General features: G+C 35.0%; 1 protein-coding gene across 6 annotated transcripts in view; it reads left to right on the plus strand.

The window, feature by feature from the left end:
* Positions 1 to 14,620, plus strand: part of PAPOLA (poly(A) polymerase alpha) — a 58,499-nt gene that overhangs the window by 19,117 nt on the left and 24,762 nt on the right. For all 6 annotated transcript variants that reach the window (XM_032345209.1, XM_032345211.1, XM_032345213.1 and 3 more), the window contains exons 4-12: positions 478 to 559; positions 2,349 to 2,458; positions 2,906 to 2,959; positions 5,532 to 5,643; positions 6,321 to 6,410; positions 6,501 to 6,639; positions 8,187 to 8,259; positions 9,582 to 9,702; positions 10,624 to 10,708. In XM_032345209.1, the coding sequence (XP_032201100.1) occupies positions 478 to 559; positions 2,349 to 2,458; positions 2,906 to 2,959; positions 5,532 to 5,643; positions 6,321 to 6,410; positions 6,501 to 6,639; positions 8,187 to 8,259; positions 9,582 to 9,702; positions 10,624 to 10,708 (866 nt within the window). The remainder of the gene's footprint in view (positions 1 to 477; positions 560 to 2,348; positions 2,459 to 2,905; positions 2,960 to 5,531; positions 5,644 to 6,320; positions 6,411 to 6,500; positions 6,640 to 8,186; positions 8,260 to 9,581; positions 9,703 to 10,623; positions 10,709 to 14,620) is intronic.

Below are 14,620 nucleotides of genomic sequence, written 5' to 3' on the forward strand. Positions count from 1 at the left end.
TTTAAAGTCACTTTTGATATGGTAAAATTATGTCTAATTTACTATGGAATATTCAGTATAATCACTGAATGTAATTTTTTTAAGCCATCAAATATGTTTTTTTTTTTATTCTAACATTCATGATATTTGCAGCATCTTGGTCATGAATAAAATCTGCTTCTAACATTGATCCAGTGGAATCACATGTCCTCCTATACGATAGTCCTCTTTTATAGCCGTTTCCAGAAATGTGGCAAAATTGTAAAACGGTATGGGTTACTAAGGCACATTCACTAAAATTGGAATTTGCTTTTATTTCAGAATTGGTTGCTACCTGAAGACGTGGTATTTGGTAGAGCCGACAGAGTTTGTTTACCTTCCATGAATTTGCACTGAATTTGAATTCTTGGGTTTTTTAAAATTATTATATAGTGCTGTTTAAAATAATTTCTTTTGTGCTCCTCTGATAAACTGTCCCTTTTCTTGTTTGTTTAACAGAATCTTCCACAATCTGTAATTGAAAATGTTGGAGGAAAAATTTTTACGTTTGGATCTTACAGATTAGGAGTACATACAAAAGGTAAATACTGTTTTAATTGTCTTGAGAAGGAATACCCTTTTTAGTTCTTAAAAATCATATTGACACATTCATCACAGTTACTTGAGTGAGTTTGCCTGGAAGATAGAGTACTTCAGGGAGACTAATGTTAAGAAGATAAAAATAGATGCCTTCTAAACCTGCACTGACCAGTGTGGTAACTAAGTAAATTTAAAAAATCAGTTTTGTACAGCACAGGCAATATAGTCAGTAGTATGGTAGCGATCTTGTGTAGTAAGAAGTGGTAACTGTACTTGAGAGTGGTGAGCAGAGCATAGTGTATAGACTTGTGCAGTCACTGTGTTGTACATCTGAGGCTAACATAACATTGAACATCAACTATACTTAAGCTGAAGAAGTTAAGTGCGTGCCTCAGTGGAAGTAGCCACGTTTTCAGTGTCCATTAGTAACTTGGTGGCTAGTGGCTACTGTGCTGCAAAGACGGAGAGAACTTACTTCCATTGGAGAGTTCTTTGGACAGTGTGCTGTTCTCTGTATCAGTTCCTCTACCTAAAGAATATCAGGTCAGGAAATTAGAAAAAAATGAATGCAGACCTTTTTTAAAAAGACCTGTGGATTTTCTTTTCCCCGTGCTTTTTTTTTAATAGTTGTAAAATACATTTGAGCAAAAACCAGACCACAATAGTGTATCTGCAGCCATTGATGATTACTGTTAGTTTTGTTGCTTATGCTTGTACTTAGACAAATAAATACACAGTGAAAATGTTACCATGGCAGAGAACATTTATTGGACTTTTTTGCTGGGCACTGAGCTAATAGTAAGTTTTTGGTCTTCATTATCTTATTTATTCCTCAGTTCTCTTATTCTCATGTAACAAATAGATGTCTGAGGCTTACACAAAGAGTAGGCATGAACAGTTTCTCTCAGCCATCTCTTGGCAGAACTAGCATTCTTCAACCATTAACCACTGGCTTCTTTGTTAAAAGTGTCTGCCAGGATAGTGTTCTCTTGGTCCTGGCACCCTTCCTTCTCCCTATCTCCCACTGCTCTATGCCAGTAGTAGTTAGGCATTTGCTTTTGATGTGTCCTGTGCACTGTACAGTTTCTTCCTCTCACATATATGCTAAATATACAGCCTTAAGAGTAGTGCCTTAGCTGTTGAGTCTTCTAGGGGAGTGACTATGTTGACCTGATTCCACATTGATCTCTCCCTTTTATGATTCCAGTTATTGATTTAAGTCATCTTTGTTGTGTTTCCTCTAATGCGCTCGAGGCTTGGCTCCTGTCAAGCACTAAATTAGTAACAGTATCTTACCATGATATGCCTTTATGCATTCTTGCCAGTGATCCTTTTGGGAGTTTATTCTGTAGGCCCCATTTAGGGGCCAGATAGAGGCTTACAAGCACTACTCACATAATGTGTGGGGGGAAAAATACTTTGTATTTATAAAATAGTTTTACAGTTTGCTAATGAATCTGTCTATGACTAGTAACATCAAAATGTTGGGTGTCTTCTTGAATAGTTCCCTCTCTTTAACATAAAAGTCCTATCTGAGTTACCTTCCTCTGACTCCTAGGTCATCTGGACCACTACGAAGAGAGGTTATTGCAGGAAAAAAGATAACCCTGTCAATTAGGATCCTGTTTTTCCTATACTGACCAGTAATGTTTTTTAAGGGGAAGGGCACATTTTCAGAGGCTCACCGGTATAATGTTAGCAGATTCTCAACATCAAGTACTGCCATGATAAGATGCAAAATAATTTTATCGTAATAGTAATTTGTGGTTGATGGGCTTAATTTTTTTTAGGTGCCGATATTGATGCGTTGTGTGTTGCACCAAGACATGTTGATCGAAGTGACTTTTTCACCTCATTCTATGATAAGTTGAAATTACAGGAAGAAGTAAAAGATTTAAGAGTGCGTAAATGTTTGGGGTGAGAGGGGAGGAGTTACAAAAATTAGTGAAATAGAGCAAATTTTGTGGTATAGCCGTCATTTATTGAACTCTTGCAGTTTGCCAGATCCTTTCAAGGGGCATAACGTGTATGCTTGCATTTTAATTCTTTACAAGCCTAAAATAAATTTCATCTCATGTTCAGAGTAGGAAATCAGCGAAAAGAATAAATATTAAGCAGTGTTGCTATAATTTACATCTGAGTGGCAAAAATCAAGGCTTTGAACCTAGGTTTATCTGATTCAAGAGCCTAGTGTCTTAAAGCTAGTTGTTGAGAACCTAGTCTGTGTCAGGCATTATGCTAATATTTTTAAACAATTTCAAATGTCTCATTCACTTAAAAGAACTAAAACTAGTATAGGTCTGATATGTAGTTTCAGAGACACTGAACTCCCTTAATCTTCTTACAGGCTGTTGAAGAGGCATTTGTACCAGTTATCAAACTGTGTTTTGATGGGATAGAGGTAAGGTGTAATTCAAATAGACAGTTCTTGCTCTGTATAACGTTGATTGTTGTAGGTTAAAAATTATTTTAATTGGTAAGTTGCTGTGATACTATTTTTTATCTGTTTTTTTAAATCTATTTTTATCTGTTCTTTGTAGAAATCAGTTCTAGTCTTTTTTATTTTTTTTAATTTTTATTTATTTTTTTTTAGAGGGAGTGGGAAGGGAGAGCAAGACTCCTAGGGTGGCTCCACGCTGGGTTCACTCTCATGATTCTGAGTTCATGACGTGGGCCGAAATCAAGAGTCGGTGCTTAACTGACTGAGCCACCCAGACACCCCAGTTTTAGTGTTTTTGTTTTTTAAAGAGATTTATTAGAGAGAGAATGAGAGAGACATGCTGGAGGGGAAGGGGGGCAGGAGGGAATCTCAGACAGACTCCTTGCTGAGCACAGAGCCTAGTGTGGGGCTCGATCCCAAGATCCTGAGATCAAGAATCTGATGCTCAACCAACTGAGCCACCGAGGTGCCCCTTAATCTTTTCTCAAAGAATCTCATGAAATGAAGAGCTAAAATACAGGCAGAAATAACTAAACATTTACTATGAAATGCTTTTACAAAACTGTTCACTCAGCAGGTTTTCCATTTGCAAATTTAAGTACTTTTAGTCTTATTAAGGTAGTAATATATTTTTGCAAATGGAACTTTGCCTTGACTTCATTTAAATTAAATATTTAAGAAGTTGAGAGAAAACTGACTTATAGTGTGTATGCTGAGATATTTTCTGGTGGGGGAGGATTTACAGAGTTCAGATTCTTTAGATGATACTCATTTCTGTCTGCTGTTCTCCACATTTGTAGAGAAGGCATTTGGAACAAGCTGTAAGACAGTACATTATTTCTGTCATACATAATAGTTCTGGAAAGTCACTGGTAGTGAAGATTGTAAAATTTGGGGAACTGGAAGAAGAATCCTTCGTCGTTCTGCAAAAAAGGCGATTTGTAATTACTTGCTGCGTAAAGATGGCCAGCTTCGTCTTCTTAAGTTGAATGATTAACCTTAAGTAGATGTAAAATGTTAAATTTAATGGAGGTTTGTTCAGGTAGATTTTGCTGTCACTGTTTAAATAAATATAAAACAGTGTGTAAGGTAAGGCAGTTTCCTGTTTTCCTCAAAAGAACATTACCAAAGGGGGGGGATTGTTTTTTTTGTGAAAGACCCGACGCAATTGTGTGAACTTTTCAGGATGGAGATGAAAGTCAGATGGTTACTTAAAATACTTAATGTGGTACTTTTCTGTCCATACATTGTATATAAAAATGACACTGTTTTAGGGAATGTTTTTACATTAGAACATTTTAAAAATCACTTTATCCTAACTGAAAATGTCAATATCTGTTGCCTTGCTTTTTGAGTTACATGTTTTTGTAGCACATCATCTTTATTTCTGTCTAAGTTCGGGGAGCACCTGAACTTTGGAATCTCTTTCATTTGAACATTTATGCTATACCACAAGTTAATTATTTATAAAAGCATATAGCTGTTTTTCTGTTCTGTAGGTGCATGTTTTAAATGATTTTTCACAATAAGCTCTTTTAAAATACTGCCTTCGAAAGTGATTTTCTAAAAAGGCTTATTTCTGGCAGCATCCGGAGTTTTGGAACCATGAAATCATACCCTCAGGAGTAATGACCGAATCCATACTAAGTTTGTTCATACCCTCACCTTTCCTTGGAAAAAAGGGAAGGATGCCTGTGTGGCTCTGTTGGTTAAGTGTCTGACTCTTCTCAGCTCTGGTCTTGACCTCAGGGTCAGGAGTTCTGGGCCCTGCATTGGGTTCCATACCCAGCGAGGAGTTGGGGAGGAGTTTGTCGGTTGCATCTATAAGCCTTCAAAATTAGCTAGTGTTTATTTTTGTCTTGTTTCTATTTAATCAAAAGTAAGTTGGGAAAATCTACTGTAATGGTAGATATGTGAGTTCTTAAATACAAGGAACCCCCTTTTTATTGGCAGGTATATTTGGGCTAAATAAAAGGATGTTGGCCTTACAGTTGGGCACCTTTTAATATATTATCCGTTCACAATTTATGTATATAGAGAACTAAACAGTTAATTTTAAATAGTCTGGTAGTAGATGCATTAACAAATGTAGTATATCCAGTAGATGCATTAGTAAGCATGATTAAAATGAGAAGTATTGGGCGCCTGGGTGGCTCAGTGGGTTAAGCCGCTGCCTTCAGCTCAGGTCATGATCTCAGGGTCCTGGGATCAAGTCCCGCATGGGGCTGTCTGCTCAGCAGGGAGCCTGCTTCTCTCTCTCTCTCTCTGCATACTTGTAATCTCTCTGTCAAATAAATAAATAAAATCTTTTAAAAAAATGAGAAGTATTTATTCAGGTTCTCTTTCATAATGCAGTGTTTTAACATCTGATTAAAATAACTTTGATAAAAATCAGTGGACTTTGGACTTTTGGAGGCACTGTCATATTCATAGTTGATGAGAAGATCCTAGATTTAAAGTGTTTTCTTTGTTAAAGAAATGCCTTAAAAATAGTCCAATGGGTATGGAATATTAAGTTTTGTTTTTGTTTTAGATTGATATTTTGTTTGCAAGATTAGCACTGCAGACTATTCCAGAAGACTTGGACTTACGAGATGACAGTCTGCTTAAGAATTTAGATATAAGATGCATAAGAAGTCTTAATGGTATGTTAAAACCTACTTCTGTTTGCATAGTAACAGTTTTTGTCAAATGCAAAATAGGTTTTACCTCAGATTTAAAATGGAACTTTTTATAGCCCTGCTGTTTACCCATAGTGAGTCGGATAAAATATGCTTTCCTTAATAGTTAAGACTGCAGAGGGGCTATGTGGTAATTTATTTTACTAGTATCTTGCACTGTTACTTCTTTTCTTCCTGGGGCATTTAAAGACAGACATTTGTACTCTATTACTAGTGGTTTAGGTTTCACTGCGTAACCCTAATTAATTGTGATCGTACACTCTTGATAACCTTTTCAGCTGTTGTGTTTCAAGAGGTTACTTTTGAACACTATTGTATTTACATTTCTATTACCCTGTTCTCAAAGAACAATTCCTGCAAACTTAAATGGATTAAACCCTTGTCGGTATATCTGGATGGGAAGAAGTTTTAATTATACAGTCAAAGTTTGAGATTAGGCAGATTGTTTGGTTTATAGTAGTATTTGTGATAGGAGATTAAAGTTTTAGATTTTTTATTTGCCTTTTTATTCAGTTAACGTTACTGATTCAGTGAAATAGTTTTTATTTAAGTTTGACATCGGTCTTAGAAAATTGAAAAGAAACATCATCATTAAACTTTTGATGATTTAACGTTCTGTTTTTTCACTCCCTGTTAATCAGGTTGCAGGGTAACCGATGAAATTTTACATCTAGTACCAAACATTGACAACTTCAGGTTAACTCTGAGAGCTATCAAACTGTGGGCCAAACGTGAGTTCAGAATTTGTTGGCTAGCTTATTAAAAACGTTTCAACTGTTGTTCAACACTGACTTTTCTTTTTGCTTTTCCCTTATCAACAGGCCACAACATCTATTCCAATATATTAGGTTTCCTCGGTGGTGTTTCCTGGGCTATGCTAGTAGCAAGAACTTGCCAGCTTTATCCAAATGCAATAGCATCAACTCTTGTACATAAATTTTTCTTGGTATTTTCTAAATGGTATGTGTTTAGATTATATTAAAATAAAATTGATTGTAGACACTGAAGTTTAGTCTTATTTCTATGACATTTCTGCAGCTGGTTTCAGATTCAAATTTTAGTTCATGATGTAGCCATTTAGGTAGCCTTGGGGAGATCATGTTGTATATAAAATGGCAAACCTAAATTCCTTTCCTTTCCCCTAGCTTTCCCAGGATAGTAAGGCAGGTGCTTTTTTTGTGCTTCCGTTTCCTCTAAATAAACCCAGAATTTTAGCCGTCATGCCTGCTAAAAGCCAATTAATTTATATCAGTTTTAGGAAGTATGGATGAAACTACATATACCACTTCTTTTACTCTTCGGACTCTTCTGAATCTGTAGCTCTTTTCTTGGAAATTTTTTTTTTTTTTGCTTTCAGCTGCCCATTTATCTCTGGTAAAATATTATAAATGTATATAAAAAGCTTTTAAGAATAACTATAAATGTGTAAAAAATAGCAATTTCGTCATCCCTTTGAGATTAGCTGTTAAAGCAGGAGAGTTTGTTTTTTAAAGCGTCTTCATTTCAGCATGTTCACATTTGTCAATCATTATTTCTTTTAAGAAAAGTAAGCTAAAAAAATGATTGCCATTCATATTAGTTGCTTTGGCCTAAAAGATTAGGTTTCTTGGTTTTTAATCAAATTGATCTTTGAGATCTGTCTTCTCACTCAGTACTTGCCAAACCTTGTACCTCCTCCCTCTGCAAAAATAGTTCTTTTTTAGTTATTTTATACAAATTTAAGTTATTAGAGATTTATAATATAGAACTTTGCCCGACTTTTCAGTACACATTCTGTTATATACAGATCTGATAGTGCTTAATTATATATCAGTTTTGATGAGATGGACTAAAGAGTGTCATAATTTCTGTAATGCTACACATACATAGTAAATAATATTTCTAAGAAGCTAAGCTTGCTACGAAGGATGGCAAATATTTTTGAATTTTTAATCTCTTCGCTAAAGAACTGAGGTAGCTAACTCGTAGAATGCGTCTTGAAAACAAAGTTATTTGTATCACAAAGTTTCATCACACACATTCATGTTAGAGCCTTTAGGTTGTGAGATAAAATTTCCCTAATCCGTCTCTGTAATTAATTCATATTCCTTTGCCGAAATGAGTTAACTTTTTCACCCTCACTTGACTTTGTATGTAGCCAGTATGAGGCTAGGACTTTTGTCTTTCAGGAGGGGTTTATCCTGTTGAAGGTTGAGGTGAACACATCAGATGTCTTGGGATAGTATTTTCTAATTTAAATAGTGCTTTTTCAGTTCTTTGAGAGTCAGAGAAGATGTATGACTTACCAGCCTGAGAAAGCTACCAGATGGTTTAAGTTGATATCATAGTTAGAGGAAAAGTATTTGAAGTCGTCTTAACATCAACAGATTAGGAGTAAAAGATGATAAATATCAAGAGGGCAGAATGAATGAAGAAGGATCACCTTCACAAATGCTGTATGTTTAACAAAATACGTTTAGATGGTAATATCCAATAGTCTTATCAAGTGCTACAATCTTTTTAAACAGGGAATGGCCAAATCCAGTGCTATTGAAACAGCCTGAAGAATGCAATCTTAATTTGCCTGTATGGGACCCAAGGGTTAGTGTATTATTTTTTCCCCTACAAATTCGCACTGTGCAATAACGAGTAAAAATCATCTGCATAATCTTCAGGGAGACCTCCCGTCCTTTTATGTATGAGTGGACATGTCCGTATTACACTTTCTTTTAGATAACCTCAACTATAATTGTCCTCTGATGTGAGAAGCATAATTATGTACCCTGTAAACTCCTTTTAATTGTACATAGTTTATAATATCAAGTTCACTAACATTTTTAATTTACTCTATATAGAACTACCTTGTAAGTCAAAGTTTGTGTGGGCATTTGTGCTTAAAAAAAATAAAAGGATACTCAAAATCCCTGTATTTTTTTATTTGATCTAAATATTCTGTTAAAATTGGGTTGTGGTAGGAAAACTGTTTAACGTTTACATGTGGCAGATAACTTCTGAGCAGTATCACTCTAATTACTATGATGTAATTGTAAAAATTGGTTTGGATATTTCAGATTACAAAAACCTGGTTGGGATAAAAGAAGAGCTTCTGTTCTGCTTTTGGGGAACCGCTTATGCAGTTTAGATGTTAACAACATGCACTTTATTAATTGATAAAAGAAATAGAGGTTTCAGTAAGACTTTTAGGTCTATAAAATTCTATTTTTCTCCAGTAATTTCCTATTTTATTACAGTATTGAAAATTATGACCGTTTTAAGTCTGTTAATTACATCAAGCTATCCGTTTTCAAGTTTTCCAAACCTCAGTCATTTAATTTTGGAAGGATGTGAATTGATAGTTTCCTTTGTGGAAATATGTCAGTTATCATTAGTATACAGGTTAAGATAAGTTACTAAGTAATTTCATTTTTTTCTTAAAATGATAACACAGATAATACAGCCTCAGAATGTTTTAAGAAGCTTATACTTCTTATAAGTTAATGATGTATTAAAAATTATGTTTCCATTTTGTTTAAAATTTGTTTTGCACAGAACACTATTTAGTATGACCTTTTTAAAAAGTGTAATTGTGTGTGCATCCCCATTTCTGTTGTTGAAAAAAGAAAAACTAAACATCAGTAGATGCTCAACTAGAACCTTTTTTGCTTGGCAGGCACACTGTTTGTAGTAAGATTGCCAAAATAGTCATGCCCAAATGATCGAAGCAAACCTTTAGTTGAGACCAAATCTCGGATTCTGTGAAGAATTCCTATAAAAACAATGTCGCCTTCCATGGTTTTTCTTTCTCAACTCCAGCTATGAATGACGTAAAATGTAATCATTGGTTCAGTTTAACAAGGGGTAAAAAGTCCAAGTGTCTGTTGCATATGTACTTGAAGAAACTGATTGGCTGTTGTTGTATGTAGGTAAACCCCAGTGATAGGTACCATCTTATGCCTATAATTACACCAGCATACCCACAACAGAACTCCACGTACAATGTGTCCGTTTCAACACGGATGGTCATGGTTGAGGAGTTTAAACAAGGTAAGTGTTTATCCTTATGCTCTCCTTTGTACACGAAGGATCTACATACCATTGTAGACCCAGTAGTTGGCTATGCAGTTTAAAATGAAGAAAGCAGTCACTGAAGTGGGTTTTGGTGTTTATTGATTACAGTATGTATTTGAGAATTGACTTGAAAAACTCAGTTTTTATCCTTTGAGGCCAATTATTTTTGATTATAGACTAGAAAGTTAACCAGTTTAAAGCTCTCCCCTTAGGTGGCCCTTTATGGGCTACTTTTAGTGCTGTGCGGTTGCCTTGTAAAGTTTTAAAATGATACCAGCTTGTCTCCACTGGTGACAAAAGAGATGCTTTTAGCAAGCTATATACTTTGAGTAGGATTGGGGCCAAAATGCCTGTTATTTGGAAGAACCTGTAAACTTTCTGAATCCCAGCAGTACTGTTCCAGTTTCATTGCCAAAAATGGTCTTTGAGGGAAGTAGCTGGAATAGGATTATTTGATTTGATTGATAATAGTCATGGAAAGAGAAGTAGCTGTACCACTACCAACTTCAAACTTAGGAGTGTAAAATTCTTTTCTCTTCATGGGAGAATGTTAGAAACATCAGGAAGCTTGTTTTTAGAGAGGCCAGAATCAGAGCTTATGGGAAATTTTTCTTTCTTGGTTAACTGCAGTGCTTCACTTTTTGAAGAGAGCCATCCTATGAGCATGGCATTTAGAGTAATGGTAATTTACCAAAAATTTGGCTCTCAAAAACTCCTCCACCTTCTTGAAAAGTGTTTATGTGAGAATCTCTGTCCTCTAAGGTCATAGACTGAAATTGCTGTTTGTTAAAGTACGATTTTAGGATTATAGTGAATGCATGTGGTATGTTTAAGATCTTTAAAATTCTAGATTGTTAGACTGAAGCATGCCAACATTCTAATATGTTTTTAATTTAGGTCTTGCTATCACAGATGAAATTTTGCTGAGTAAGGCAGAGTGGTCCAAACTTTTTGAAGCTCCAAACTTCTTTCAAAAGTACAAGTATGTATTTTAAGGCATGTCAGACATGTTGCTCTCTTAAGTAATGGTTTAATGGTAGCGTATGTGACATCTCTTCTTGCTAGACTAACGTAGTTTTAAAATTTTCCTTTAAACATCTTCTGTAGAATTTTCCTTCCTGTCACAGAGGGTGTACTGTTTTTAGTAAACCCTTTATTTTTCCTTTGTTGAGGAGAAGTGTAGCCCCTATAGTTTGCTGCCTGGTGTAACCGAACTCCTACATTTGTAGCAACGCTAGTTCTGTAGGCGTCTTTAAGTCATCACCAGAACACTCAATCCATATGCCTTGGCAGAGGAGTGAGCAGTTAAAATCTGTAGTTACTGTTCTCTCTTAGGAAACGAAGTATTTTGCAAGTTCTGGAAACTTACCATTGAGATTCTATATAACCATAAGCAGAGCTAATAAAATGCGGACATAGAGTCAGTGAAGTGTTTCCATTAATTATAGCACATGATTGGCCTACCATTTTCCCCTAATGTTAATAAAGCCCATCAGTTATTTCTACAAATAATTTTCTTGGAATCTAAGTGGGTGTAATATTTTTTACGAATGGTTTTAATATAATGATTTAATACCTTAGTACAGGATAAAAGCCTGATTGTGTTGGTTTTGATGAAAATTGTAAGCTATAATAAATCTTACTTTTTAAAAAAACAATGGACTTGCACTTTTATTTGCCCTGAGCTGAAAACTTGCCAAAGTCCCACTTAAAATTTTTTTCTTTAATGCTTGAAACTTTCCTGACCATTTGATCTTGTGTTGGATTGTGTTTTGTAATAATCTAAGCAAGATTGCTTTATGCTCTTTCCCCAATTAAAAACAAGAATGATGACCTTCATGATGTCTCTGTGTTTTGTTTCTGTATCTTTTGCATGAAAAAGCAATATGGAGCCAGCTTAATTGTTGTGTTCTGGGAGCACTGCGTTGTCAGTAAATATTTAAATAGCATAACATTGAATGCTCTTGTTTATTACTTATTCCCCATAAGTTGTGCTTTTCCATTTGGCGGATAACTTTTTTTGTTGTTTTTTTATTTTAACTGATGTTGAGGAAGTACCTTTGAACATTTAAACTAATAAACACATATTCTGATATTTAAGACTACAACATCAAAGTATGTAATTGCTTGTATGGAGAATAAGGAAGAAACTGGTTTTTTAGAAAAATACCAGCATCTTTTAATACCTGAGAATCAAAGACTAAGCTAGAGTCATTCTTTTTCCTGTCTCACTTCCTCATAGGACTAAGGTGGGTAGAAAGAAGTTTTTGAAAGTACTCAAGTGGCTTCCTTCACTTGAAAGATTAATTGTTGAAATTGAAACCTTGATAGTGTCGTCTGTTTGAATACACTTGCATTACCATAACTTCGAAGGTTTTTTTTTTTTTGAACCTTGTTTAATCTTTAGTCTTTTAGAAGTTTTAAGTTGTCCTGTACGCCAAATAGTACTTAAAAAGTCTTCAGTGGACTGAATGAAGGATCATAGATTATTGTCTTTAGTGAGTTCTCTTGAAACAAATCATTTTAGGTGATCAAAAACAACTTCACAAGTATGATTAGGTTTGAGGAGGTAGCAACAAATAGAGGAAATTATATCATAAAATTTAAGTTTTAGCTGTGAGTCCCGAGAAAGCAGATTTGAAAACGTGACAGTAAGGGGCTAGTTTTATCTATATCAAATCCTGTTTATATTTTAACTTCTCCAAAAATGTCATCTCTATAAATATCTAGTGCTTACTATCATTAGAATGTAGAGGTAGTCATTGATTTGAATTTTTTTTTTTTAAAGATTTTATTTATTTATTTTACAGAGAGAAATCACAAGTAGATGGAGAGGCAGGCAGAGAGAGAGAGAGGGAAGCAGGCTCCCTGCTGAGCAGAGAGCCCAATGCGGGACTCGATCCCAGGACCCTGAGATCATGACCTGAGCCGAAGGCAGCGGCTTAACCCACTGAGCCACCCAGGCGCCCCTGAATTTTTCTTTTAACATATCAAATGTAATACCCCCCAGATCGGCTGTACATCTGAATTGAAATCCTTCCTTTTCTCTTGAGTCTAAGTTGGTTAAGCCTTGTTTGAAGTATATCCTGAAAGTAGTGCCATTTGTTAAATATTAGATTTTAAATTGTAATATACCTACCTATCATTCTCAGAAGGGAAGGAAGCATGGGAAAATTTCATTTTCTTAAAAAAGCAGACAAGTCATCTTCCAGAAGATCTCAGTGTTCCTTGAGAAGAAGGGGTAGCATTGCTTTGTGCAATTTTAAATAACTATAAGAAGACATTTTTCATGTTTTTCCTTTAAGATAATTCAGGTTGACACGTAGAAGTAAAATCATCATTCACATAGGAAATGTGAATACTTACTTCAGGTATTCCATTTCACTAGGAAAAAGAGGAAGGAAAGGTAATAGCAAGAGGCCAGCATGATTTCAAGGAGTGTGTGTGAATAGACGAATTTAGCCTTAAAATGTTTTAAAAACTTAAAATACTGAACTTTAATTCTTGGGTCCCGAGTTACTTAAAAGGATTTTTCTCTAAGATGATTAGATTTTTCAGTACACATATTTGAGCTATAATCTACCCAGGTAAAATATTAATGTGATGAAATGGCCAGGAAACCTGCTTACATATTGTTTTTTGGGTAAATAAGGTATTTGTTAGGTTATTAGGTAATAAAAGCTGCTAAATTGTTCTTAAGAATTTTTAAATAGGTTTTAATTCATTGGAGATGTATTTTTATAGTAAAATTTTTTACTGGAAACTGGAGATCTTTAAATTTGAGGGAAAGTTAATGACTTGCCTTAAGACTTGAGAGTGTCTCCTGAAGGAATTTGAGTATCTTGAGCAAATAAATGATGGTGGCAGTTGGAAATTGGAGATCACGTTTTTTGGGACAGCAATTAAAAAAACGTAGTCTAAATTTAGAAATAACTTCTTGGTCTCTCTGTTTTCTGATAGGGACCTTAGGAATTGAATACCAGTTCTGGTTTTTAAAACTTAACAAATTTGGTTGGTATTTTGGTTTCAGTTTCTTAGCCGGATGAGTATTTGTTTTATAAATGGATTCCTAATGGCAGGTTGTTTCTATTAAACTTCATTGTATTTTATATATCCTTTTTTGCTTAAAATTGTTTAGATGTGGCTGAATAAAGGGCATAACCACAATCCCCAGGCCTCCCTCATTACAATAAGTACCAAAGGTGAACTTTTTAAACTTCAAAATTTTAAACTTTGAATTCCACCAAAATTTTGTTCAAATGGATTGTATGTTTTGCCTTTGTAAATAGAGAATATTGTGCATCATTTGTTGAAGACTCAGGTGGTGATTAAGAACATCCATTTAAATAGTGTGGTAAGAGTAGTTTAGAGACTGAGAGACTTTTGTCCCTGTCCTAGGTGAATGCAGACAACTTTGCTTTTTGTGCACATGCCTGCTTTTTATAGTTTGTTGTCTCTCATTGTAAGTTGTCGCGCTTCTGTCAGAGAGCTCTTCTCCATCTTCCTCCCCACCCCCCACCCGCCCAGTCTGCTCAGGTTGCTGACTGAGCTCCTGAGGATTTTAGTGCATTTAAGAGAATTTAAGGGCTCTGAAAGTGGGTTTCTGTGTTCGTAAAATGCATGAGCTTTTAGTGCTTTTATGTGACTTTTATTAACTTCTATTTATTTGAGCCGCCTGTGTTTGTTCTGTATATTTGGTTTGATCCAAATAATACTGAACAAATTTAAACTGGTGGTAAGGGAAGTATTGGTCTATATGGACTTGAGCTGCATATTCACATATATGTCTACGTGTTTTCGTATTTATACATACTACCTCTGTTACCTTGTTGATAAATACTTGAAGTTAGATCATTTGAGCTTCACTTTTTCCCTGCCACTAAGAGACAGATGA

This window comes from Mustela erminea, chromosome 5 (genome assembly GCF_009829155.1).
Source record: "Mustela erminea isolate mMusErm1 chromosome 5, mMusErm1.Pri, whole genome shotgun sequence".
NCBI classification, from domain to species: Eukaryota; Metazoa; Chordata; class Mammalia; order Carnivora; family Mustelidae; genus Mustela; species Mustela erminea.